This window comes from Quercus robur, chromosome 6 (assembly GCF_932294415.1).
Source record: "Quercus robur chromosome 6, dhQueRobu3.1, whole genome shotgun sequence".
Taxonomy (NCBI): domain Eukaryota; kingdom Viridiplantae; phylum Streptophyta; class Magnoliopsida; order Fagales; family Fagaceae; genus Quercus; species Quercus robur.
In genome coordinates this window covers 11,528,445-11,556,326 of record NC_065539.1, presented here as the reverse complement: position 1 = coordinate 11,556,326, position 27,882 = coordinate 11,528,445, and the positions used below count along the sequence as shown (strand labels likewise).

Here is a 27,882-nt window from a genome sequence, read left to right as displayed (position 1 = left end):
GACAAAATGAATCTTGTACTTTATAATTTTAAGAGGTAAATACCTTTTGTTTATTAAGGGGGACTAGATGCAATATAAATTTTTTAGTATAAATTAATGTCACCATAACATATCAACATCATAATAAATACATTTCTTAATTGCTTTTTTTAAAACTATTTTTTTAAGGTATTTTAAGTTGGTACAACAATTTTTAAGACTTATGTAGCAAAAGTTGTAATAATTATAACATAAATCTTTCTTGAAAGGATTGTAACTTTTATACAATTGCAGGCACCAATACATTCCTTGTGGGATCAATTAGTAGAATCATTTTGGAAGAGTAAATAGTAGTAGGTTTGTAACAAAATAAATAAATAGTATTTAAAATATAAAAAAAAAAGAGCATTATATAAGGTAGTTTTTTATAAATACCGTATAATTTAAACTTATGGTGTCAACTTCTTGATAAGAGTTTATTATTAAGTTAAAACATCAATTGATTTTTTGTGGGCATAATTAGAACACTTATTCATTTGAGATATATATATTCTGTCAGCCAAGTAATTAATCAAGAACCCATATAAAGTAGTGGAAAAAAAATAGTATTTTAGATAAAATATTGAAAAGGTTGGAATGTTGTTTTGTGGGGGTTAGAAAATGCATTTTATTAGAACATATGGTTAGAGCACTAGTGTTGAGAGGTGTAAAAACCTTTCAGTTGCTATTTTATTGAATTGTATATAAAAATAAAAATTAAAATATAAGGTAAGTTGTAAAATAAATTAGTAAAATAAATAAAATAGTATTTAAATATTCAATATATATATATATATATATATTTTACATTTTCTAGATGCTCTCTTACGGTCAAAGAAAAGGAATATGTTGCTTGATCCTTTAGACTGGTTCGTAAAAGAAGACAGATTTGGCATGGTTGGGAATCTGGGATGGAGAGTAACGTGTGGATTTTTGTCCCTAGTGCCAGAATCCAGAGGGCGCGTGATTATCTCAGCTTTGTCTTTCATCAATCACTAGTCAGGACGTAAGTGATGATGTCATAAGCTACCGACTTTTTCACCCACACCTAAGTGTAATACCCAAAAAAAAAAATTTTTGATAAAGTCAACGTCTCCTGGGCTCCTGGAACGCAAGCTCAGAAAAGTGCGAATTTAAACTCAAGATGGATACATCTATCTTTCCTTTCTTTTTTAATCTTCTTTAGATTTCTTTTTTTTTTTTTTTTTTTTTTTAATGCTTAAGAGCATTCACATTTGTAAAATCATAAATTAAGTAATATGATTTCACAAAAAAATTATTTTATCTATTTTACCTTTTCACTTTATAAAATGCCCAACATCAATGGTTTTATTTTAATTTTCAACACAATAAAATAATACAAACAACACAATAAAATAATATATCCATTAAAAAAAATAATATATTAACTACAAAACAGTGTGAACACATGAATAAAATAATATATTAGTATAACGTAGTGTAAAGACACAATTTAGTAATACTTCTTCTTTTTTACCTATGAGCTACAATGCACAGCCAAAGTAGTTGTGGAACTAAATTATTTGGCTTTAGCTCCACCAATGTAGTTATAAATTTGTATTTTGTGGTGCTAAAAAATTATATTGCTATTTTTAGCACCACCAATACTAATGTTCTAAATGCACAAGTTAAGAATTAATAAATGCTCAATTGTGAGCTATAATACATGTTTTCAATAAAGAAAATACATTGATTAATATTTCATTGGCTTATAGTACAAATTTATTGTGGTTATAGGTGCTTTTTTTGGATATCTATGAATATTTTGACATTTATTTTTTTGAAAAATGTATAAAATATCATTTTATTATTATTAGGGAAATGCTAACGGATATCTTTAAGGAATTGATTAACAATTTATTTAAAGAAAGTTTTTATAGGAAAAAAAAAGAAAAAAACAATTAATGTTTTAATAGTTTTTTTCATTTCTCATAAAAGTGGTGTCAAAATTTTTCTAAAATTAGGGATGGCAATTTTTCCCAGCCTTGCTTAACCCGCCTCTCCTCGCTTCACCCCGCGTGGGTTTTCCCTGCCCCTCCTCGTCCCCGCCCCACGTTTTTAAGGATTAAAATTATAAATTTTTCATACCCTAAAACTCTACTATTTAAACAACCAAATCAATATTAGCTTATTTTATTCTACTCAATGTGATTCTCTACCTTTATTTTGCTATATGTTATACTATGAGATTTTTTTTTTAATTTAATTTTTTGTCATGTTAAACACTTGGATATATTATTCAATTTTTTCTAAAAATTAATTTGATTTGATGGGATAAATTTAGTTATAATTTCAAGTATATTTTTATTAATGAAATAGGTTTTATTAAAAAAATTGTACTAATTGTAGAGCAAATTAACAAAAAGTAGAGTTGTGCGAGGTGGGGTGGGGTGGGGCAGGGCCTAAGGGGCAGGGATGGGGAAAGAAAGTTTTCCCCGTCATGCAGGACAAGATGGGACGGGGATGGGGCAAGACAAAACCATACGGTGTGGGGACAAAGACTCAATCCTTTGCCCCCGTCCCACCCCATTTTCACTCCAATCTAAAATGGATTATTAACTAATGTCTTAAGGCCACTCATTAACATGACCTTTATTATTATTATTATTATTATTATTATTATAATAGATAGAAACACATTGGAGATAGGAATTCCAGCTGCAGTATGGGCAGGAAAATTAATAGATCTCCTAACCAAAGAAAATGAGCAGCAAAATTATTGGATCTCCTAACCCAAGAGAAAGAGCGTCTACTAAACGATTCAGCTAAGCTAAAGACACTGTTAGTGGACCAATTATGATGCAAACCAGATATGACGGGTTAAATGCATTCTTTGGAGCCACTTTCGAAGATGACTTGGGTCTAGCCTTTAAGAGAGGCAAGTTGGATGGCACAGAAGACTGGAAGACTCAGTTTGAATGGGCCGGGGCGGCGTGGTTAAAGTTTGGCCGGCTGCATGCTACTTTTACATACACTCATAATTTTTTTCCCATCATACACAACCTACCACATTATAGTTGTAGCATAAAAAAGTGTGATTCTAGATTTTTTTTTAAAAAAAAAATTATTCATTTACAAGTTTCATGTGTCATACATGAAAAAAGATGTTTACAAACACAAAAAATTTGACAATCGTCGATGTTGCAAAATGTTAGTGGTAAAAAAAAAAAAAAAAAACAGTAATGCCAATAATGGTAGATTCAAATATAAAAACTTATCAAATTTTGTAATATTTATTGTGCATAGTAGCATTTCTAATGTGAGAAAAAAAATAATAATAAAATTAAATATAAAAAATTTCAGTTAATTTAACTGCTAAAATATTTTATCGTTCACTTTTGTGGAATGAATCTACCTTTAAAAAAACAGCTGTCGGGGGCATTGAATTTTAAACAAAAATGAGTGCACCGCGTAAGCGAACTAAAGCGTGCAAGCTGGAAGCCACGTGGACAGTGGACGTCATTCCCCCTATATAAACCTTTGCCAACAGGACTATCCCCGCTGACTTCGAATCGAATTTCGAAACCCAAGGATCTCTCTCTCTCTCTCATTAAGGAAAATTTATCAATTTGTCCGAATTCCGAAAGCCACTACGTGATACATGGATGGTTTTTATGCAAGCAGTATTTATATGTGGTGTCCTTGGAGGACAAGAATAACAGAGGAACAAGAACACGACATTATGGTCTCAGTTCTCAAGCACGTTATCACTGGCGGCATTCAAGGTCTCACCCCACAACACTTTCAACTATTACAACAGAAACCAGTACTCCCGCCGCCTACATCAGCCACGTCCTCATTGGCTTCAACTAGCGGGGCCAGCACCAGCACCAAGAGGAGCTCGAAGAAGAAGAAGAACAATGATAACAATGAGAAGAAATACAGGGGAGTGAGGCTGAGGCCTTGGGGGAAATGGGCGTCTGAGATTCGAGACCCAAGGAAAGCGAAGCGCAAGTGGCTAGGTACGTTCCCGACGGCGGAGGAAGCTGCCAGGGCTTATGATAAGGCTGCCATCGATTTCCATGGACCCAGAGCCAAGCTTAATTTTCCATTGTCAGACTATTTGGTAGAAGATCAGCTTCACGAACAGGTTCACAAGCACGAGGTTAATCCAAATGTTATTGCGGAGACACAGATTGTGGAAATGCCTGAAAGCAGTGACGAAGAGAATGAGCTTTGGGATTCACTTACGTCGGAGGAACTTGAACAGTTATTGAGGGATTAGTCTGTGCAGTAAGCCCACCCTGCAGCTGAGCTAGAGAATTTAGATTAGATTATGGTAGAAATAGAGAATCAAATAATGTGGACTTTAGGGAAATATATGATCTTCGTATTAAGTCGTGCCCATTTCGTCCACAATATAGAGAAATTACGGTTTTCTTTTATCAATTTATTTTTTAATATAAAAAATTCCGCTTGTTATTAGAGCGGGAAATCAGATGAAAGTAATTGTATATATTTCTTTAAAATCTGTAGTTGTTAGGAAAAAAAAAATCGTAATCGAGTATTGTAATAAAATTAGAGAATTGAAATTCAATAAAGAAAAAACATATATTAAAACAGGGTCAGACATAAAGATAAAGAGGCTCAAATGGGGGTCCAAAGTTGGAGCCAGACATTCTGATTTTCTGATTCACAGCTTTCCTCATTATTTTCCAATTTCGTAGTTGACTGTTATAACCAATTAATTCGTTTGAACTTTAAAAGAGCAAACAAGAAGGTTGATCATCCAAACTGATACATCACAACAAGTACGACCCGTAATCCCGTATTGTCCTAATCCCACAGAAACAACTTTAATTTAGTATAGTTGGTTGGTGAGTGCTGACACAACCAAGAGCCGCCGCGTGCTGATGGAGAAACAGATGTATTTCAAGAAAAAAAAGTGACTTTTAGTTAGTTTGAAATATTCTAAATTGCAAAGATAAACGAGAATTATATCTCGACCCTGAAGTTGAAAAAATAAATTGGTATGTTCATCGAAACAGAGGTACCTCATATGAGTCGATCGGTTATCTTCATCGCCATCGGAGATAGAAATACCTCATTCTATCATATCTGAGATCTTCACTAGTGTTCCTTTCAATAACTCATCCAAGACTTTGTGGCCGCGTGTTCTTCATCTGCTGAAGAAAGCGACCAATTTGTTACTACTACAAAAAAATTGGAAATGTTGCTGTATGGTTCTTAAAGCGATGGGCTCCATGCGGGATATTTTTCTTAAGAGATTTTGTCTTGTAGTTGGATCAGATGTTTTTGTTTTATTTTATTTTATTTTATTTTATTTTTTTCAATTGGTGAAGTTGTATATCCCACTTGACACTGCTAAAGGAACAACTTTTGCACAGACACTTTTTTCAAATATTTTAAGTCAATAAACATGAGAGGAAATGAATCCTGAATCACAAGACATATATACTATAGACTTGCATCAAAAACAAACATTTAAATTTCATATTTAGTGTTATAACCACCAGATGGAGCCAAATATGTGCCAAGACCAACATATATTGCTTCAAACGGTGTAGAAATCAATTTTCCAGTCATTCCAAGTTTAGCACCTACAATGGATATTTGGGGACAAAAAACTGAATCTCATAGAGTTGACAAGATCAGTCCTGAACAATATTAACAATAAGAGATTTCCTTCTATGTTAGTTTTGGTTTTGAATAAGTAACTTCACTACATCTACGTATGTAAAAGGAGCCTAGCTATCAAAATGCACAACTAGCAATAGCACATTCAATCTTCAAGAAGTTGCACCCACCAAGAAAAACTTCATCTTGGGGGGGGGGGGGGGGGGTTGTTGTTGGGGAACCTTTTATTAGTCTATTACTAGTACTAGAATAATAAGTATTTCAGCACACTCAGTAATCAAAATTTGATTTTGGTTCGACATGTATATCCAAAGAATATGCTAACAATTCCCTCACCTAAACAATATTGTTTTATGTTTTATTGTAAACTTGAGCTAAACCTAACTGCTACAAATGGAAAAGTAATTTTGACATTGACCATAGTCCATAAGAAAAATACTATTCTCATGCAAAATTATTTTATGAGACGTTCTCATGAGATCTTTTTTAGTTAGTGACGGAGTCAGGATTTGATTTTTTCTTTTTCTTTTTTTGGTGCAAATTTACAAAAACTTGAATTTAAACAATTAGTTGATAACATACTTATTATTCTAGTACTATAAGCTTATTGGTACTTAGGCGATCCAATTTTTTTCTCTCTCTCTCTCAGACTTGAACTTGCAGCTCGACTCCTTTGGATTGCTGTACATGCAATCCATCTTCTTCATCTTCAACTTGTTGGTATTGATTTTGACATTTGCGACGGAGGAGCAAAATGACAAAGATGACGAGGTTTGGTTAAGGTTCTTGGCTGGCGGCGGCCTTATCATTGGAGGAGTAAAGGGACTTGCAAGAGTTTTTGTGGTAGATGAGGAGCCAGGAGATGGCCACACTATATGGCAGTGCAAAACAAGATGGTCATTAGTCATTACCGTCAGGTTGTCCAAGTACTTCAAGGAGGAGAAGTTGAACACCTAGGCTGTAGCCATGTTTCAAAGCAAATTTACCTAGTTACCTTGGAGACTAGTGATGGAGCTCAGCAAATTGACAACGAATCAATGGTAGGGTTAAGGTTGGGAGTGGACTTTGCCACTTTGGATCTTACCGGTGGCTGAGAGAGTTGCCACTATGTATCTTGAAATTGAGAATGGAGTGGCATTTTTATTTAGAGTTACGTTAGAGACACAAAATGGCATCATTTGATTTGGTCTGACACATTGACAATTTTGAAACATATTTTCCTATGTAGGAAAGGGGGCGATTTAGATTTAGTACTCCAACCACCAGCCTTTGGCAGATCGGCCCGACTCAATTGGTGTTCAGCCCATGACCATGGGAAGAAATAATAAAAAGTTGATGAAGAAAATACTTAAAAGAGTTGGATGTGGGGTGTTTTTTTTTTTTTTTGAAAAGAGTTAGCTGAAATATCAATGTTAGATTCTTAGAGCATCTCTAATAGATGCTCTATCTTTACTTCTTCTCCAAAAAAGCTCACTGTTCACGCTCCAACAGCATCTCTAAACACAACTTTTCCAATTTTTTTTTGAGTTGCTATAGTAGTTCTCTTAATCTAGAGAACACTTTAGCAACTCCAAATCAATTTTTCTACTTAAAAAATTATACCAACTACTATTATATCAATTCTTTCTCTCTCCTCCGAATTTTTTTTTTCTCTCATTCTCTCCGTTTCTCACATAATCCAAACATAAAATAAAATCCAATTCTTAAAATAAAGTTGAATAAGAACAAGCAAATATGAAGAAAAAAAAAAGAGAGAAAATAACAAGCCGATTTGACCCAGCCTGGTGGTGGGGAGGAGGATGAGTGGCGGTGGGGCGACGGACGTGGTAGTGCTGCATGGTGAACGCCGATCTCCACCGGCTTTGTCCTTTCGGCAACCTCGATCTCCACCGGCGGTGGGGCGGCAGACGAGCATGACTCTCTCTCTCTCTCTCTCTCTCTCTCTCTCATGTGAAGTAAATGTGGTTGCTGGAACGTTCTTAAGGTGAAAAAGAAAATAAAAGAAGGGAGATAGAGATAGGAGTGGACACTGGACACTTGTGTGGAGGAGAAAAAAAAGAAAAAAAATAAAACGTGTATGGATGAAAATGAAATGAAAGAGAGAAATAATATAAAAAAATAAAAAATCCTAATTGAAAAATACTACCACAATATTTTTATAATAAATTTTAAGTAACATATTGTTATTAGTTAATATTGGAGAGTAAAAAAATAATTTCAGTAGTGAGTTCAAATTAGAACTAGTAACAACTTTCTACATAAATTTTGTTGTGAAAGTATTACGTAAAATGTTGTGAACATAACACTTCTGATTGAAAAATATAGTTGTTAAAAAAGAATAAATGATGATTAAAAAAAAAAACAATGAATGAAAAATTAATATTTAAATGAAATAGAGTATGAGATAACGAATCTGTTAGAAAGTGTATTTAAAAAAATAAGTAGGTAAAAACTAAATGCCACTGTTCATTCTTCAAATACAAAAATTTGAAAAATCTGCAAGAGATGCTCTTATTATGCCTAAAATTTGAGCTGCCAATGTTAGTGCGAAAAGTACAATAACAGATCATCCTCATCATCTCTGGATATGCTGATCCAAAATCTAATTTCTCCTCACATACGAAAACAGAACAAAAGGAGTAAGACCGAAAAAGGTGAAAGGAAAATCAATGGGAGGCAAGCCTCCCAAAATAGCCTGAGTTTATCATTACTAACAAACAAAAAGTATTACATTGGATCATTAATAAAAATTTAATACATCAATCCCAAGATATTGATAATGTGGTTTGCAGCCAACATACATGATGGAGCATGACTTACTGTTAGGAACCAAGCTGCTAACAGTGCCTATCAACAAATACAACACTGTACTTATCCCGTCCTAACTGAAACACCTACAAGTTTAAAACTAGGTATTTACCACCCAGTTCTGCAACCTTCAATTGGAAAACCACCATATAGATCTATAGATTCTAGTGAACAAAAAGCCACATCTCAACACTAATTGGACGCTACCAATACAATAGTTGCTGAAAAAAGTAAATCAAAATTTTCATTCTGAGAAATGCTTCAAATCTTTTATGCTCATGACATTGTTGATGTCCCACTTGTAGTCTGTTTAGCCACATAAATTTGCTTCATCTTCGAGGACGGAAAGCTTTTTTCTGGACCCAAAGACTGGTTCCTTCCTTGAAACCCCATTCGGCGATGTGACCATTCTGTCCCTGAACTATTCTTCTGAGAAACCCCACCTCTTTGATAATTGTACCCTGAGGAATGACTGTATGGGTGGGCAGACGTATTCTTGTGGTGAGACGACTGAGACTTATAAGTGGAGCTTGTGTTCTGGCCACTGCTGTTGCTGCCACTGCCAGGCTGAACATCAGTCTTGCCAGCATCTGCCATGGTGCTTATAGATGAGCTATGAGTGACCACAGCCTGTGCTGGGGCCCCAGTGCTAGTGGAGCTTGATGGGTCTACTAACCCTAGTTCATCTGGCAATTGGGTGACAGTTGCATCAGTTGCCACAGGGAAATTTCGGTTGCTGTCAGATGGTGTTGAAGTTCTAGAGTCATGGAATCTATTTGCAGTGAAGGTCTGGTTAACAGGAAGCCCATGGTTAAATTGAGAAGTAGGTACACCTTCTACCGGTTTTTGCAATGGCATTATTGGAGGAACAGACTGAAGAGAAGAAGCAGGAATGCGCTGCCAACGAGCTTGGACTGACAAGTCCGGAGAAGACTGGGCACAGTGATTTTCACCAAACTGTTAGTAATGCCAGAAAGGAAAGTAGCAGTGGCTATTAAAAAACAAGATAGCAAAATATATAAAATCCTCCTTTTTTTACCCATCTTCTTGCACCAAATCGTGCCTATCAACTTACAAGTTTTACATATGACAAATCTAGCAAAAATGGCATTGCTTATACGTCTTCTACCCATACAAGATTTTTTTTTTTTTTTTTTTTTTTTTTTTTTTTTTGGGCTCAATGAAAAAGGGTAGGAGGGCTACCAAAGGTAGGGTATGTACCTATTCAAGAATTATACTGCTGGATTGGAGGGTTTTTTTTTTTTTTTTTTTCTTTTTTGGTTAGGGGGTGGGGGGGAGAACTGAGGGGCTTTCATTCTGCCATTCATACTCATACACAGTTTCAGAACCACAATTCCAATCATTTACCTGAAAAGGAGAAACATCAAACATGGCCATCGGAGAAGGCATTGGCAGGAGAGGTGACCCAGGGGCAAGATGCTGGATTGGAGCTGGCATGTTGGAAGGATTGCGCTGTGCAGAAGCCATATTCAAATTGTTTATGTCCCCCTCACCCACACTCATACCAGACGATGTAGGATTGTGCTTCCAGTCAGGTTGCTTGCCAGATGGGATATACGTGGCACCCATGAAACTCATGCCAACTTGTCCAAATTGGCCAACTGGTGCAAAATGGTTATAGACAAACATGTGTGGAGGGCCTTGAACCCCTGGTATGCCTCCAGGACTGATGAAGGGGCCAGTAAATCCTGCTGGGGGACCATAGAATGAATCTACACCAGAATGGCATTGTTGCCAGGTCCCAAGTGGCCCTGTAGCTGATGCATTACTCTTCTGGGACTGTGATTGAGTGGTAGATGAAGATTCATCATGTGGTCCAAAAGCAGCAAAGATAGGACCCCCTAGCATATGGTTCATCTCATAAAAGGGAAAATGAGAAGGTGGTCCTCCGGGAAAATGTGAAAACATCTGACTTGAGGAATTCTGTGGGCTTGGTAAGGGTGGCCACAAGGAAATTGGTGGTGTCTCGACAGAGAGATCAGCAGGAAGAGCAACACTTAGAGACTCTTCAGCCCTTGATTGACTTGCTAATTGCTGCTCCCCTCCTACACCAGCCAATGATTAAAAATACACTTCAATATGGCATAAGCCATGTTAACACTACAATAGAGGGAAAGGGGAAGAGGGGGGGGGAGGGAGAGAGAGAGAGAGAGAAAAAAAAATACCTGCTGCTATGCCATCAATATCTGGTCCGAAATTTTTGGTATCAGGCACAGAGGTAGAGCAAGTGCCCAGTCCATTTCCAACGATCTCATCATTACTGATGGCTGCAACAGCAACAGCTGAAGCAGCTGCTTCAGCTTCAGCTTCACAATCCTCTAAGTGAGCACATGATTCAGGGGTATGTTTCTCTTTTTCAAAGAAAAGACTACAATCATTCTCAGCTCCAGGAAGATTGTGAGGAATTTGGATGTCTGACCGACATGGACCCGGAGGACCAATCCCAAGGGAAACAGCACGGCTGCTAGGAGGGAGAATTGTTGGAGATGTGACTGCACCTGAATTCAAAGAGATAATCTCCTTTTAGAAAGTGGGAGAATTGCAATTCCAAGAATATTCTCAAGTTTGCAAGAGTATGTGCTCACCAAATTGGATTTTCTCCCCAGCAAGCAGGGAATTGATTGGGCTCGCAGCAGAAGAAAATGACTTGTCCTTTGTCAAGATGGATGATGACGGCATAGTGGGCTCACTAACCGAGCTATTATGATCTCCAACAGAAGCATGAGAATCAAATTGTTCAGGTTTCATAGCCTCATCAAGTTGGGTCTGTGTTAGGGTCATAACCTGCCAGATAAGTCAGTTTCAGATTCTCATGAGATATAATGAGCAAATTATTACGAAACATGACACCAGATACAAGTATAACCAGCTAGAAATAAATCCGTGTGATTACACGAAGGTTCAATAATACTTCCCCCCCTTCTCAAAAAACGGACCACACACACCCAAAAAAAATACTGATACAACCCATGCTATATTGACTTATGTTGATTCTCACAATCAGTAGTCAGTTGCCAGTCTACAGAACTTTCAATGAATAACTTTTCACTAACAGAGATCCATTACACACATACACAGAACTCAAGCAACACACAATATCTACAAAGTATATGCAAAACCTTACATTAGGTGCCCCAAATAGTGTCAAATGATCAGTCTCACGTTCTGGCAACCATATATCACAAGAAAAAACTCATGCAGCACACAATATATACAGAATATATGCAAAACCGTACATTCCATTAAATAGCCAGCTAACCCAGGTCCAAAATATTTTCTTTGAGCAAAAAAAGTCCATACTAATGTAACACAATTTTTTCCAAACACAAGATAATTTCACAAAGTCTTACTCCCAATAGATAACCTTGAGCAAGCTGAGCCCTCACTTAAGAAACATCAAATGGTAACAGCAAAGAGCACGGTACAGTTCAGAGTAAGGATGTCAGGAATTTTAATAGTATGAACAAAGAGTATTCCAGAACCCTCACATAGAAGAACTCCAATTATTTTCTAATCTAGTGATTTTTTTTTTCTTTTGAGGAATTTTCTACTCAAGATTGATTGAATTCAGATAAAGAAAGATATTAACATACATGCAAAGAGTAGAGTTGACTATGAACATTAGAGATGCTAGGATTTGAATGCTAGAACAGTACAATGGTCAGTAGTAAAGATGCATACCTGTTGATTAATCCGTGAATTACCCCAAGACCCCAAAGATGCTGTTTGAACATTATCAGGGACCTTATTTTTGTTCTCAAATATCAGTCCTGGTCCAATGCTTTTTCCACCACCATTTACTACAGGAATGGAGCTAGTTTGTAGGGGCCTGTTAAAGAAAGAAACAAGAGATTTCCATGTTTCTGTTCAGATTCTCTTGGCAGCATAAATTTTTTTCAAAAAACCAGATACCTGATAGACTGGGATCTCATTTCAGCTTGGGAATCAGTTTTCACAGCAGGAGTCCCAATTGGAGCCAATGGTTGTGAGACTATGGCAGTGTTATATCCAGCTGATACCTCAATGTTTGCTAAGCCACGTCCCTCAGAGGAAACAAAGTCAGGCCGAAGGCTCTTTGATGCTTCTCCACTTATTGATGCAGAAATTTTACTTGATTTGGCTGGGACAATTGTGCTCTGTGAAGTAGAACGAGGTTTACGCAGCATCTGGCAAAGAGAACACATAAGTAAACATGACAGTCATGCAATGCAAAAAAGAGAACAGATAGAAAATGAAAGTGCAATTAAACCTTCAAGCCCCGAGACTTCGCCTTGATTTCTTTCTCTCTTTGTTCACGCCGGTCATTCAGCATTTGCCTCTTTGACCTCACCTCAATGAAGTCATCTTCATCACTAGGAGCTTCTATGCCAGGTTGCTCAAAAACACGCACAATGCCACTTTGCAAAGAAGCATCAACATCCTCTTCAGAACAAATATTCCTTTTAAGGTTTCCCTCTCCTGAGTGTAGGATGTTCTGACTTTTTGTCAAGGCTTCCTTTCCCGATCCCTTATCAGCTCTGCTTCCAGAATCCATATCCCGTGAACTAGATGGACCTGAGCTCAAGCTTTCTGATACTAGTGTCTGTTTCAATTGCTTATTTGGCCCAACAGCCTTCCTAGATACACTTCTAGTTGAGATTTCTGTACCCTTTCCATTGGTATTCGACTTCTCATCCATCCCAATGTGGTTAGATGAAACCAAAGCAGTTGATTGCCGCTTATCAGCACTTTCTCGAACTCGAAACTCAGTGCGGGGAATATTACGTCGGGGCCTCCTTTGGAATCCACCAGAGTCTGTGCGAGAAGCATCAGGAGGTGGATTTGAGCCAGAATTTTTCACAGTGAAGACATATCTTTTCCCTCTGCCACCAGAAATTGGTCCTTGAGGCTTTGACCCACTTAAATCTTTTTCTTTTAGCTGAGATGACGCTGTCCAATGTTGAGGCTGCCTTTCTAATTCTCTCCTGTTGGATAAGGAATTATAATTCTTCACAACAGAATTATGATGCCCTTGATCTTCCACCTGATAACTTGATTCAGACCTAGCATTGTGATTATCACCAAAATGAGAAGTCTCTGCTTGACCCTGCTGCATCTTACCAGTGTTTCCATAATTTTCTCTTGCAGGCAACGAATTTCCCGCTTTTGATAAACTCCCTTGGGATAGATCTAAGTGCCTTGAAACAAGACCTGGTTGGTTATCCATCGAAAGAGATGTAGCATCATTCTTCATAAGATTATAAACAGAAGTGTCTTGAACAGGTTGAATTGGCAGAGAACCTCCTGGGTTTTGATTTACAGGAAAATTGGCTGGAACATTGGGTGGAACAAATGACATGGATTGAGGAGCCAATGGCAGTACTCCCTGAGATATAGGAGATGTATACCTAAGCTGACCAAACTGGAAGATAGGAGGCTGAGATGGGTGCATGTGGGTAAGGGATGTGCCAACCTGCGGATGCAGATGAAGAGGCATCTGAATTGAGCCAATCTGTATGGCTGGAACAGGAGATGGTATCAGGGAAGGACCAGAAAACAGCCCAAATTGAAGTTTAACAGGCACCTCAGCTTGACCCGATACAGCAGGTACAGTAGACATGACAGTCTGACCAGACGAAGAATGTGAGGCCAACTTGATTGAAGAAGGGGCAGGATGGTGAGCAGACATACCAGAGCTACTAGAAGCCGCCACATCATCTATAATCTCAGATGCTGCTGACGAATGAGGTGCATTATTTGGCTGAATAACCAAATCCTGCATTGCCTTCTCAGTTTCCTGGAACATTCTGGAAGAATCATCAATGCTCACTGGAGGATTAACATCCACAGGTTGAAGGGCTAGTCTATCACAGCAACTTCCATCAAAAGATCCAGATTCTTCAACAGAGCCCGTGGATCTCTGTGGTATTACAAAAACACTTTCTTCATTCCTAGAAGTTTTTTCAAACTCATCATTTGGCATCCCAACTTCAACACCCTCATTGAAGCCTAAAACCAAATTTTCCATCATGTGAGATGACCCTTTCTCCTCAAGATGCATATCTTCAAACTTCGGGTCCAGGTCAATATTATCATCATCTCCTTCATGTACTTCATCTTCCTCCTGGTATCCATCTTCATCCTCATCATATTCTTCTTGCTCCTGCAAATGTTCATCATTCTCTATGGTCCATTCTTCATCATCACCTGTAGAACCAGCACTTGAGGCAATCATCATATTCTCATTCTCAGCTTTGGTGGGTAAGGCAACAGGCTCACTCTCCTGTTCTGACAGAGAAACATCTTTGCCTTCTCCAGCAGCTGATACCACTGCAGAATCTCCAGATTCATCCAAATCATCATGAGACAGATGAGTTGGAGAATTAGGAGGGCTTGAAACAGAGAGTGAAGACTGTGAATCACACCTCAGTGTAGCGTTATCATCCAGCTTTTGCTCCTGGTTCTCAGTATTCTGTTGCTGAACATTAATTAATTCAGGCTGTCCAAGATTCTCTTGACAACCATCACTATACCCAATCTGCATGTTAGGTTCACTTCGTGCTGCATGATTGTACTGCATCTCATCTTCCAGAAAAGTAGAAGGACCGGGACGTTCATTCTCAACCCTGTAGGTGGTCTTGTGCACAGGAGCTAGTGATGGAGGGGGAAGAACACGAGGCTGCCTCATGGAATACCTTGACCTCCCAAAGGAATAAGGCCCATCTGCCTCAGCATTTGGATACAATCGTTCAGAATATTGAGGATAAGGGTTACCACGAAGACGACCTTGGCCCCATCCAACATCACCAAATTTTTCAACAAGATTCTCTTGATATTCAGAGTCAACCTCTGTGTTTCTTCCATAATGATCCCCATCCCCAGAAAGGTTCCACCTCTGCCCTCTCAGATGAGAGAAATCATCCACATGAGGCTCTGGAACACCACCTCTATGATTAGTCCTAGAAGACATAAGCCCAGCTCCTCCATAGAACTCTTTTCTAGAAAATGATCTCCGACCAACAGATGCATCTCTCCTGGGACTATGGTGACCATTCTCCTGGTCTTGGATAAGGAAGTTTGGGCTGCTCCCATTCTCATACACATCTCTTCTCCATGAATTAACAGGTTTTCCTCTGTCCATAAAGGTGGAAGAATCACCAGAAAAGTGAGGCCTAGAACCAACCTCAAAGGACCTATTAAGAGTGGATGAATCAGAAGATGCTGAAGTGGTGATCCTCTCCACCATTCTTTCACCATCTTCCCAATCACCCAAGTCTGCCACCCTAGAGGCATCTTTCTCTTTTAACATGCCAGACATTTTCTCATCTGCAGCAGTTGGAGAATTGCTACCCACCTTCGATACTTCAGACTGTCTCTTTGCCATCCTTTCCTCCAATTCTAAGAGCTTTTGCTTAGCAGCCTGTTTTCTCCTCTCTTCCTCCATTTGAATCCTTCGTTTCTCCTCTTCCCTAGCTATCCTCAGTTCTTCAGCTCTTTGCAAAGCTTCCACCTGTTCTTGTTCTGCTCTCCATGCTGCCTCTCTGGCTTCCTCTTCCAATCTTCTCTGCCTTTCTTCCTGTTCCCTAGCCAACCGCACTCTCTCCTCCTCTTCTCTTCGAGCTAGCTCCAAAGTTCTTTCTTGCTCTTCAATGATGCGCTGCCTCTCCTCTTCTTGCATCTTCTGAACTCTCTCAAGTTCAGCCTCAAAAGATTCCCTAACAGGATCATGAAAATCAGTCTGTTTAGGCACATCTTTCTTCCTCTTAACCACCCCAACAAGGCCCCCAGAGAAGGGATCCCCTCCATCATAACCAGTAGCTCCAAAGTCTTCTAAATATGGTTTTTCACTCTTTGAGAATGAACGTTTCTCCCTACCAAAATTGAGTAGCGGATCATTAACAGGAAGCCCTTTACCACCCAAAGAATATGAGGATTTTGATGCTGAGTTATTCAGCAAAGCATCACCCCTGTATCTGTTGTGTTGTTCGTTGCTGTACCGATCTCGTGTATTCCTTTCAGCCCCCCGGCTGCTATATAGATCTGCTGTGTTGCTCCATGGTTGTCTGCCTCCCTGTCCATAACCGATATCTCTCCTTCCAATATCATCATTAGTATTTTCACGAAATGGCGATGGACTGTACTTATTCTCCTTTATTGTTTCTCTATGTAGGCTAGACGACCTTGCACGGATACCATTTCTATCACTTTCAACTTCTGAAACACCAACTCCATCTTTTGGAAGAGGGCCATTTCTCCATGAGTTTCCTTCTCGCCCTTCTCCACTAGGCATTCTAGAATCTCTGCCATAAGAGTCCACTTTAGGGACTTCACTGGAAGAAACCTTTCCAGCTTCATTGTCCCGCTGACCCCACCTGTCAAAATGATTATGAACCGGCTTGTGTGGTAAAACACTAACCCTGGGCATATCAAAATCTCTTTCCCAATAAGCTTCGCTCTTAGAAAACCCATGGTCTCTGCCCCGTTCTATTAAACCAAAACTCGTGTCACGCTCATCATCAGCCCAATCTGATCTAGGATTCAACCGAACAAGTGGCAGTGGACCTGGAAAATACTCTTCCTTCTTCCGGGCCTGCTCCAATGTCCGAGAACCACTGAAACTGTGACTTTCACCACCATTACCAATCAAACCATTGCCAACAGCATAACGGGACGACTGCATTTGAGGCCGCATATCAACAAGAGAGCTCAAACGCGAACCATCACTCTCTTCAATGGGAGACTCCTCGCCAACTACTTGCTTCTGTTTCTGATTCAATCCATCTTTTTGCTTCTGCACAGGCCCTACCGTGGAAGGCAAAGAAGCCTGCAAAGAAGGAAAATCCTCACCCCTCAAAACCACAGCTTTCTCCACCACTGGTGGTTGAGCTCGAGCTGAAGCAGAAGCAGAGGGTCCCACCATACCTGACCTAGCTGAAGGCGGCAAATAAACACTGCTCCCCTTACTTGCCCCGTCAACATTAAGCAAACCCTGGTCAATTCCATCAGTTCCATTCCCATGATCACTTGACACTTCTTTCTCTTGCAAAGCAATCGTGCCGGGCTTCGTCCACCCCACCCCAGACGAACTTGGCCTCGGCCCACTTCCCGAAACCCCATTGGCAGGCCCTCCCCCTGATCCCAACGGATCAAATCTCTCGTGTTCTTTTCGCAAGGAGGGCAAGTTCAAGGGGGGTGGAACAGAAAGCTTCGGCCCAACCTTCTGCGAGCTTCGAGGCCTAGAAAGGACCACCATTCCTCCTCCTCCTCCTCCTCCACCACCGCCGCCGACGACATGTCCACCGGGTCTCGTCCGATTCGATCCATACAAGCTCCCATTAGACGAGTGATGGTTGTGGTGATGACGATTGTGAGGGTTTTGCCCATACGATTTGTTCAGATTCACAGACACAAACTTGGTACCGACTCCGGGATTGGCCATCTCACGGTCCGACCCGAAACGTAACCCGTTTGGCGGATTCTGATCCCCGCCAAAAGCATCAAAAACCCTAACCCTAGTTTTCACCTCCACCAACAAATAATGGACTCGCTGATTACTATTCCTTCTCACAGATCTTACAGTATAAAAAATATATATATCAGTGATCCAATCAAAACAAACCCTAGAGTCTCCCTCTAACCCTGATCAAACAAAAAAAAAAAAAAAAAAACCAAAATTTAGAGCTACGATCGAGTTCAGAGTTTGATTAATTACCAGTAAATAAAAACAGTGATGAAATAAATATGGAATATATTTAGGGTTTCGATGATTTAGGTTTAGAGAGAACCGAAATTAAATAGGAAGTGGGCGTAGGATAATGAGCTTACCTCCGGGGGGGCGTAAGTTAAGGACGGCGGTGGTTATCGTGCGCCGCGAAGAATCGAAGATGAGAGAGAGAGAGAGAGAGAGAAGAGAGCGTCAGATAGAAGAAGAAGAAGAAGAAGAAGAAGCCCTACTGTAACCGGAGAGAGAGATCGAGAAATGAGCTGAAACACGAGAGGAAAGTAAGGAAACTGTTTTCTTGTCTTTCGTGTTTGTTTACTCTCTATTTCTATGTATTTTTATTTATTCCCCTCCCAAAATTAATTCTATGCTCTTTTTACTTCTCTCTGGTTTTATGTCACTTAAAGCAAAAATATCATTTCACCTATACCCCTGGACTATTTTTACCCACCGATTCTGCAAAAGACTTTTGTTTGGAGATATAGAAAAAAGTTGTTAGTCACTTGATTTTGTATGCTTTTATAGAGTCGTTTTATGCTGATATTTTATTTGTTTACTTACTATAAGTTTATAAAACTACATATACTTAAAATGAATAAATCCAAAACTAAAAGTTTTCTAAAAATAATAATAATAATAATAAATCCAAAACTCACCTGATGTACCCAAAATAAAATAAAATCTTTGTCGCATTTCCAAAGCTTTTTTTTTTTTTGGTGTTTGGCACAAAGTTAAGTATAAGAACTATAATTCAGATTTTAAAAATAAAAAGTATAGCTATAATGTATTTTCTAAAGTGTCCTTGTTTTTTGAGAGTTTATATTCCTATTATTACAATTTATTAGTATTACTTGTAAAGTAAAAGGTGATGGGAAGGGTTGGAGAAGAATAAAGAGATTGAAAAATAATAATTAAAAAGTAAAATAAAAGGTCAAATGAGCGGAATACTATGAAGACCTAACAATTCCCTTTTAAACATCCCCATTGGGAAATGAACTCTCATATTTTAATCCATGTGTAAGATACAGAATCAAACAAATGCCATATATCTCACATTTTAATGGAAATTAGAGGAAATTTTAGCTTTTAAATGGGAGAAGATTCCATCCTACTTGGGTTAAGCAAATCCAAACATTCTCCCCCCAAGAAAAATTCAAACACTCCCATTGCAAAAGTAGGCAATATGTGCCACAAAAATACATAACTCTTCTTTTTGTTCCCCCTTTATGGGAAAAACCAACAACCATGCTAAATTAATTTGCCTAATCTTAACCAAAAGACCATAATAAAATTATTAACAAAAAATGCAACCGAACATATGCTTTTTTTTTTTTTTTAAACAAAAAAACAAAAAACACATGCTACTTTTAAAGTTGTTTATGTAACATCATGTCAAATGTGTCACGCTATCAAATTGTTAACCACGTAATATAATTATATAAATAATACAAAAATTGGAAAAACAATGTGATGCCAAAATTAATTTACAAAACTAAATAAATAAATATATATATATATATATAGGTACAAAAACTGAATTGTAATCTTATTTTTAACACTTTTTTTTTTTTTGAGAAATAATTTCAACCTAATAAGCATATCTCTTGCACATAATTTAAATACCTGGGTTGGCAATGAAACAAAACCATTATAAATTATTATATCATTATTTCTCATTGATGTAAATAATACCTTATATCTAAAGATTATTTCAACTTCTTAGTTGCAACTTTCTGGAAAGTATCCTTTCATTGGATATGCTCAACATGTCTTTCATAATATGGAAGTTCTAGTTCTCAGCAAAAAAAAAAAAAAAAAAATGTAAGTTTTTTTTTTTTTTTTTTTTTTGAGAGTGAAAAAAAATGTAAGTTCTAGTTAGGTAAGATCCATACATTATAAGAGGTATACTATATACTACATGTATATAATGCATAAAATAATTATTGTTAGCCTGTGAGAGATGGTCGAATGGTATTGTGTGTCCTCTATAGTGCATGAAGTATAGTAGGTTCAAACCTTATTTCCTTCTCAAGATCTGCTAATTCCTAAGCTTAAAGCTCCCTATTACCCCGTTTAATATAAAACTAGTTAGTAATTCTTACAATTCACAAGAAAATTAAGTAAAATACGATATTCTCTTTAATTTATTTTTTCTATATAATTTGATGATTATGGTGGTTATTAATATGTATTTATTATGATTTTGTTTGTGTATAAAATTATTTATTTTATTATTAAAAAAATATATGATTTGGCGATATTCTAAATTTCTAATAGATGGTGTAGTGAATTTCAGTTAGTTCATCCAATAAAAGTCTCTTATTATTGAATAACGAATTTAGGGTTTGAACTCTGCTTACACTTTGTTAATACCCATTTTCGCGACACATTTTTACAAGCCCAATTCATGTATTATGTTTTATTTTATTCTTTTAAGCATGGCCCAAGCCCATGCGACTTTTTGGGGAAATTGAGGAAGTGTGGTTTGGAGGATATGGGTCAGTTCCTTTCGGACCTTTTGCATGAGCCCAGCCCATGCGTGCTACCAAGTGGGCAAAGGACACTGGTAGCACCTCAGGCTCATGAAGGAGGTCTTGTATCCAAAATTCCTACCCCAAAACAATTTTTATGCTTTGTGTGACTGTGGCCCAAAGTTTCTGCCCAAACCATTTTTTTCCTTTAAACATAGTTTGCTCCCATTGGCCAACTCCATCTGCTAGCCCTCACTTAGGTGACCCTTCCAATGGTCTGAAATTTCTGACCAAAGGAGACCAGTTAAAGAAAATCCATTTTATTTCCAAAATCATGCTAAAAGCATACCAAACTCTTCCCTAAACAAAAGTAACCCAAGCCAAAACACCAAAATAATATCATAGGGGATACACTACTCAAAAACCAGTTGCTTAAAGCACCCCAAGTTCAATACAAAAGGCCCCAATCAGATTTAAAAGGGAGAGGCCACGTTCTACCTAAAGACTTGAAACTTCAGAGCAAAAACTCATTCAGCCAGTCAACAATCTCACAATTCCAAAGCTTGAGGGTGGAAATATGGGTACAGGGGAACCTTCCCTCTCTTCCTCATGACCTCCCTCAATTTCCTTTTCTGTGTGACTGTGGATCGAAGTTTCAGACCTGTTAAACCATGTTTTCCTTATAGAGCTGACACTTGAGAGCAAAAACCTACTTAACCAAGAGACATTCTCACAATTCTGAACCTTAGAGGTGGAAATATGGGTACAGGGGAACCTTCCCTCTCTTCCTCACGACCTTCCTCAATTTCTTCTTCTATGTGACTGTGGGTCGAAGTTTTAGATCTGTTATGTTTTTATGCTTTTTCTGCACTTTCATTATTAGCATTTTGATTTTCTCTTGTCAAAGCACCATTAGCCTTTTGTACATTATACATTTGGAATTTTGGGCTTGATTCTTCACAAATAAACACTTCTAAAGAACCCAAGGGGAGATTTAGGCCATTCTCGCATTTTCGGCCCTTGTCACAAAAACGTCCCTGACACACTTAAAATTGATTGCTGTGTTTGCCTAATAATGAAAAAAAAAAAATCTTTATGAAGTGAACGGTTATAAGTTAAAATACTATCATATCTACATAAAAGAAGCTAACGTGTCAGCATAAAAAAAAATAAATAAATAAATAAAGTCAAAGCTTTAGTTTTATATATCTCTTAGATAATTCTAACTCTATAAAATAAAAAATGGTACATTTTTTCTTTTTCTTTCACCCCGAAACCTAACTTAATTAAAACTAGAACTTTCTAAAAAAAAAAGTACAATCATAAATTATTTTACATAAAATTTATATGCAAATATGAGGCTTAATTTTTTATAAATTTGTTACAATAAATATAAAAAAATTTAATGATTTTAGATTATAAAAAATTTCACATATGAAAAAAAAATCACCAAAAGGAGTTAGAAGATAATATGGTAATGAAAATTATCACAATAGTGATCAAACATTTGATAACAATTTTTTGATTATATAAATAGACTATAATTTGTTTTCCCCAAATACATATATTGGTTACAAAATTTTACCAACGATGCTTGTTACATTTGATTGTGTGAAGATAAGTTTTTCAAAATTAAAATTAATAAAATCTTGCGTAGAATTGATTATATTACAAGAAGATTTAGAAGATTAATCCTTCTCAATTGAAAAGGAGATGTTTGCAAAACTTAAATATGAAAATTTTATTAGTAATTTTGCATATAATAAAGCAAGAATAATGATTTTTCAATAAAAAAAATTATATTAAATATAAATTTAATTAAATATTATTTAATTTATAATTTAAATATAAAGAGACATTACTTAGAGTTGTTGCATTAAGCATAAAACCATATTAAGCTAGCCTTATCTAACAAAAAAAAAATGTATAATATAATTATTACTGAGAAAAAAAAAAGTATAATATAATTATTACTGAGAATAGAATATGTCATTTATTAAGAATGATAATGGCTGGGATGAGATTGAATTATAGGTGTCCTATCATCACTTCATCCATTCTTAGAAGTAAAGTGCAATTTGCATGAACATAAGCATTTTGTCATCTCTAAGACACTAACTAAGTGAGTTTGTCTATGATTAGATTGACAAGATAAAGAAAAGGGACAGACAAATATTTTCGGTCTTTCTTAAAAAAAAAAAAAAAAAAAAAAAAAAAGAAATATTTTTAGGGAATGTAATAGAATATGCTTTAATAATTAAATTATAAAAAGACCCATTAAGAACGCAAAGCCAAGAAAGATTGGCTTCGAAACGACGCCGTAGAAACCATAAAGAAACACGAATATATATCATATACTAAAACAAAGGGAAGAGAGAGTCACAGCTCAGTTGAGTTATTGGGAGTGGAAGAATGGCCATTGAAGCAAGCGAAGCTCCCTCTCCTCCTTCTCACCCCACTTCCCATTTCACGTACTTTTTTTATTCTCCTTCTAATTTCCTCTCCCTCTTCTTTTTTATTTTTTATTACTTGAAATTCTAATAATTTCAAAAAGTTTTTTTTTTATTTTTGTTTTTGGGTCCCTTGCAGTCAACAACGCCATTTCTATGTTGCCGTGGACAGGCTCCAATTCAAGATGGTACTTTTTACTTTATTTGTTTATTTTAAATCTTAATTTCTCAATTTCTCTTTTTTTTTTTTAATTAAAAAATAAATAAATCATAGTATGTATGTATGTATGTATGTATAATTGGCAGGAGACGTTAGTGGATTTGTTGGGCGTGGCGGGACGGCGTTCGTGCCTCCCAATGGTGGTGTGCTGCAGCTCAAGGGACGAGCTTGACGCCGTTTGCTCCGCCGTTTCTAACCTCCCTTACATTTTTTTGACCTCTCTGGTATTCTTTCTCTCACACTTCTTCTCAAATTGCACTGATAATTTTTTTGCAATTCATAAATTAATTTGTTTTCTGGAATCCAATGCCATTCAATGCATGTAGTCCAATTGTGCTTGTGGCTTGTAAAATACTACTTTTTTTAGTAGTGAATTTTGCTTTGATTAACACATTATGGTTACTTATGGGCTTTGTATTTATACCAAATTAAGTTGAGAGTCCTTTGGAACGTCCTTGCTCTTGGAATCCGAGTGGTATAAAGTATGGCCATTGGTTCTACTGGCTAAAGGCAAGTGCAAAGGGCTCTTATTTTATAAGGGTTCTCGATGTTTTCACCCAAAAAAGAAAAACACATACTTTTGGGGTTTTCTTAGTGTACAGATTGAGATCAAGTATTTTTTTTTTTTAATTTGTTCCGTAGTCATTGAATCTTGTCAGGTAGATCGGCCATTGTAGAATTCTAATTTGCCTTGTTAAATAGTTTTGATATGAAATTTCCTGCTTGTTGAGTTATGCAATCTGGATCAGCAGTGTCGCTTTGATAAAACCGTTCAGTGTAACTTGGAAAGTAATAATAATTGAGAGGTGTCTTTGCAATTGTAACCATAATTCATGTGTTGTTGTTGTCTTTGTTGTCGGTTAGGAGCTCATAAATTACTTTTTTTGAAATTTTTAAATGAACAGAATGTGATATCAGTATAAACTTGTGGTTGAGCTTGACAATGTGAATTAGTCTCTTTATAGATGTTATGAAGTCATTTTATGATGTTAGTATGCTCTCTTATTTTGCTGCTTGTGTCAAATGTTGTTTAGTTTATTTGTATTTCATGTTCGGCTGACCATGGCGGTTTCATTTTTTTTTAAGTAGGGCAAGTATTTTTGCAAACAATTGAAATATTACTTTCAGGGATATTTCCCATTGTAAATACTGAATTTACTTATTTGACAATTTGTTATTCAATACATTCGTAAATCATAACTATCTCTATTGACTTTCCATTATATTCCCTTGTTGGGGGGGGGGGGGGGGAGATAATATTCTCTTTTGAGGTATTCATTTCATTAGATTTTGCTAAAACTTTGAATGTTTTCTAAGATAGCATACATTTTGTTTTATGTATGCCAGTACAGTGACCTTGCGGAGGCAGAACGTGCTCTAGTTTTGGACAAATTTCGGCAAGCCACAATGAACTGGAACCAGAATATCAGTGCCCAACCAGGAGAGGACAGTGAAGTTGGAAAAGATGAACAAAAATCTCATATGGTAGTTGTGACTGATGCTTGCCTCCCATTTCTTGCTTGTGGGGAATCAGCCATTTCTGCTCGTGTTCTGATAAATTATGAGTTGCCAACAAAGAAGGTGCAGTCCATCCTTTCTTCATGATTTGATATGTGGGACAATTCCACGCCTTCATTTTTAGAATTGTGTATTTAACTCTTGTTGGTTTTCCTCACTCTCACATAAAATCCTAACTCTCTCTCTTAGTATGAAAGAAGTCGCATTATATTATTGTGAAATTAAATTTTGAGCTTGTTTTACCTTGCAATGATCCTACAGAGCTCTTTGTCAACAGATTGCTACACCTTATTCTTATTGTGTAATTGCATGTTGAGTACCCAAGACTACAGCCTCCAGAAGGCCGGAATCTTCTGTGTTTAGTTTTTCTCTCTTGATCTTCCAATTGGCTGGGATTGATTTTTAAAGGATATTAGTATCATAAAAATTGATTCATTAGCTTAGATCAGATATATTGTCCTAGACACCATAAGCATCCAAAATCCTTCTTTCCATGTGGTGCCTTGAGAGGTCTTTCAAGGGTGTCTGTAGACTAGCTGAGAACAACATAATATCTTGTCATTTGCTTTTATAACGAACACAGTCAAACATAGAAAGAAGAACCTCAATTTTGTTGGCTATTTGATTTTCAATACAAAAGAGTAAAAGACTTGTACTAATTCCCTGTATTTTGTACCTAGCCAAAGGTGGTTTCAGAGCCATCATTCTCAGAGTCATTAAAGAATGAGATTCTATATTCTGACATATCTTTGTTTCATGTGCATTCATTTTATTTTTTTAATTCTATCTGATATGTATCCCTTGTACCCTTTCTTATTTTTCATAGTGTCTGTACTGGCTTGCAGGAAATATATATGAGGCGCATGGCAACTTGTTTGGCAGCAGGTTCTTTCACCTATGCCATAACATTTTACTAGTAAAGTTGGGATGATTTTTGCATGCTCATTATAACTTCATATAAATATCTGCAGATGGGATTGTAATCAATATGGTTGTTGGGGGCGAAGTGGTCACTCTCAAAAGCGTCGAAGAAAGCAGTAGTCTAGTCATAGCTGAAATGCCCATAAATGTAAGTTCCTTGCTTACTTTGTCTTCCCATAATTATGTCTTAGAAGATACAATGGTGACATGGCTTTTGATAAAAGTGAATCTAAGCCCAATCAGCTGCAACTGATGGGTGGTGAGGAGTTACCCTTAATTTTTAAAATATAATTAAAAATGTAAATAAACAACATTTCAATTGGCTGGACTATATTTATGTCCCGTGTTTGGACTTTGAAATCCTTTTTATTCTCACTGAAGTAATGTCATCTGATATTTCTTTTTGTTTTTGGGTATGAGATGATTTTGAAATGTGGTCTGCTGCAGATCTCTGAGATTTTGTGAAGAGGTTTGGTCCTTTGCAATGCCAGAAACCTGTAAGAGGACTTGATTCTTTGTACTCTCAAATTTTTATTTTATTTTTTCTTGTCTGAATTGTTCAGCTTAAAAAAATATATATACGAGTTATTTGTACCTTTAAGTTAAATGATCTATTTCGTCTATCCAGAATTTTGCAAGGAAAGAAAAGAAATTAAACTGAATTTGGCTGCTGGATGCCCTGTTCTAATTTAGAAATAGATGTTAACCTCAATTAGTTTAAGGATCCATAGTCAACCCAGATTTTAGAATTAAAGCTTTGGTGTTGTTGTGGTTATCTTGGTGGCACTTGCTCTTGGAAGCTGGTGGTGGCACATAGGCTTCTAGTGGCAACCATGACAATGAATATGCTTCATGTTGAAAAAGAATAATGGAATTAACTTAGCTCGATTTGTTTAGGATAAAATTCAAATATAATAATTTAATTTTGATGGAGAAGCAATGGAAAATTTGAACTGAAAACCTGCTCTGACTCGTGGAATATTTGAGGGAAAAAAGTTATTCCCCAAGGAGATGATTAGTAAAATTGAAGGAAAATCAGACTTTAGTCTCTGTAAAATTTGAGTAATTGTTTTATAGCTTATTGATTTCTTTAGAACCAATGAACTATGGCTCAAAAGGCAGTTTTTTTTTTTTTTTTTTTTTTTTTTTTCCCTCCCTTTAGATTTTAGAATAGGTAGAGGGTGAGGTAATGGGTTTAAAATCCTTTTCATGTGTGTAATTTACCAATAAAGAAAAGACTGTATTGTTTTTAAGGGCAGTCTTTTTTTATATTTTGGGTGAAGTATGTACTTAGTATCTAAAATGGTGTACTTAGTATCGAATTATATCGCTTTTTTAGTTGATTAGACTATGGAGTTAACTCCAAGTTAGATGTTTGGAGGGATTCTTTTTAGAATCTAGTGTGTTTGGCTCCAACTTAAAAGGCCAGCTTATTTTACTATTCAGCTTATTTTTACTACTATTCATGAGTTCCACTACACTTTTTGATACTATTCATAGGTCCTGTACTATTTCAGCTAACTTTTACCTTTATTTATATTACTTTCAGCAAAAAGTTTTTAGTTTCAGCAAAATAAGCGGATCCCAAATAGACCCTAAGTGTTTGTTTGGCATGATTAATTTTGCCAACTTATTTTACTATTCAGCTTATTTTTGCTATTATTCATAGGTCTCACTGCACTTTTCGGTACTATTTATAGGTCTCACTATACTATTTCAGCTAACTTTTATTTTTATCTACAGTACTTTCAACAAAATTTTTTTAATTTCAGCAAAGTAAGTGAATCTCAAACAGACCCTAAGTAGAACTAAAATCAATCTACTATAAAAGTAAAAATAAGAATACCAGAAGTGATAACTTTTGTTTGTTGGGTAAAAAAATTTTAACCTAACATCCAAAGTAACATCCTTTAAGTTTACATAAATTATCATTTTTGTCTCTAAACCCCTTTTTTTTGTCATTTAGCCTTTAAATTTAATATTCCTATCAAATTGGTCATTGTTTCCCTTATCCTTTTTAGTATTTGAAAACTAACACTATTCACATATTTGATGCAATGTGATTTTATTGGACTTTTTTTTTTTTGTCATTTTAGCCTTTAAATATAATATTCCTATCAAATTGGTCATTGTTTC

General features: G+C 36.5%; 3 protein-coding genes and 1 long non-coding RNA gene across 6 annotated transcripts; 2 read left to right on the top strand and 2 right to left on the bottom strand.

Moving 5' to 3' along the window:
• Nucleotides 1–3,550: 3,550 nt before the first annotated feature.
• LOC126732753 (ethylene-responsive transcription factor ERF071-like) lies at nt 3,551–4,484 on the top strand. The gene has a single exon (XM_050435751.1). It carries the CDS (start codon nt 3,641–3,643, stop codon nt 4,262–4,264), a length of 624 nt encoding a protein of 207 aa, XP_050291708.1. The 5' UTR covers nt 3,551–3,640; the 3' UTR covers nt 4,265–4,484.
• Nucleotides 4,485–4,631: 147 nt separating this feature from the next.
• Nucleotides 4,632–5,834, bottom strand: LOC126732754 (uncharacterized). The gene is made up of 2 exons (XR_007659545.1): nt 5,034–5,834; nt 4,632–4,889 (listed from the first exon to the last, which is right to left on the bottom strand). It is a non-coding gene; the product is annotated as an uncharacterized LOC126732754 (long non-coding RNA).
• Nucleotides 5,835–8,292: 2,458 nt separating this feature from the next.
• Nucleotides 8,293–18,491, bottom strand: LOC126732752 (uncharacterized). 3 transcript variants are annotated; one of them, XM_050435747.1, is made up of 8 exons: nt 18,271–18,491; nt 12,716–18,084; nt 12,379–12,632; nt 12,148–12,295; nt 11,052–11,250; nt 10,632–10,964; nt 9,814–10,511; nt 8,293–9,402 (listed from the first exon to the last, which is right to left on the bottom strand). In XM_050435747.1, the coding sequence occupies exons 2-8, from the start codon at nt 17,882–17,884 to the stop codon at nt 8,722–8,724; spliced, it is 7,482 nt and encodes a 2,493-aa protein (XP_050291704.1). In that variant the 5' UTR covers nt 17,885–18,084; nt 18,271–18,491; the 3' UTR covers nt 8,293–8,721. The 3 variants fall into 3 exon arrangements, with proteins under 3 accessions (XP_050291704.1, XP_050291705.1, XP_050291707.1); XM_050435748.1 differs by having other exon boundaries at nt 12,716–18,017; XM_050435750.1 differs by having other exon boundaries at nt 8,293–9,378; nt 18,271–18,489.
• Nucleotides 18,492–22,935: 4,444 nt separating this feature from the next.
• On the top strand, nt 22,936–26,408 carry LOC126732751 (uncharacterized). Its single transcript, XM_050435746.1, has 7 exons — nt 22,936–23,108; nt 23,227–23,275; nt 23,394–23,531; nt 24,655–24,888; nt 25,671–25,710; nt 25,797–25,894; nt 26,194–26,408. Exons 1-7 carry the CDS (start codon nt 23,050–23,052, stop codon nt 26,209–26,211), a joined length of 636 nt encoding a protein of 211 aa, XP_050291703.1. The 5' UTR covers nt 22,936–23,049; the 3' UTR covers nt 26,212–26,408.
• Nucleotides 26,409–27,882: the final 1,474 nt, after the last annotated feature.

Excerpts from the sequence above, each read along its gene's own strand:
- LOC126732752 (XM_050435747.1), bottom strand. The coding sequence starts at position 17,884 with ATGGCCAATCCCGGAGTCGGTACCAAGTTTGTGTCTGTGAATCTGAAC. Across the intron at positions 11,251-12,147 it reads ATTCACGGATTAATCAACAG|GTTATGACCCTAACACAGAC; the intron begins GTATGCATCTTT and ends CTTATCTGGCAG. Across the intron at positions 10,512-10,631 it reads TATTGATGGCATAGCAGCAG|GAGGGGAGCAGCAATTAGCA; the intron begins GTATTTTTTTTT and ends TGGCTGGTGTAG.
- LOC126732753 (XM_050435751.1), top strand. The coding sequence starts at position 3,641 with ATGGATGGTTTTTATGCAAGCAGTATTTATATGTGGTGTCCTTGGAGG.
- LOC126732751 (XM_050435746.1), top strand. The coding sequence starts at position 23,050 with ATGGCCATTGAAGCAAGCGAAGCTCCCTCTCCTCCTTCTCACCCCACT. Across the intron at positions 23,109-23,226 it reads CACCCCACTTCCCATTTCAC|TCAACAACGCCATTTCTATG; the intron begins GTACTTTTTTTA and ends GGTCCCTTGCAG. Across the intron at positions 24,889-25,670 it reads ATGAGTTGCCAACAAAGAAG|GAAATATATATGAGGCGCAT; the intron begins GTGCAGTCCATC and ends ACTGGCTTGCAG.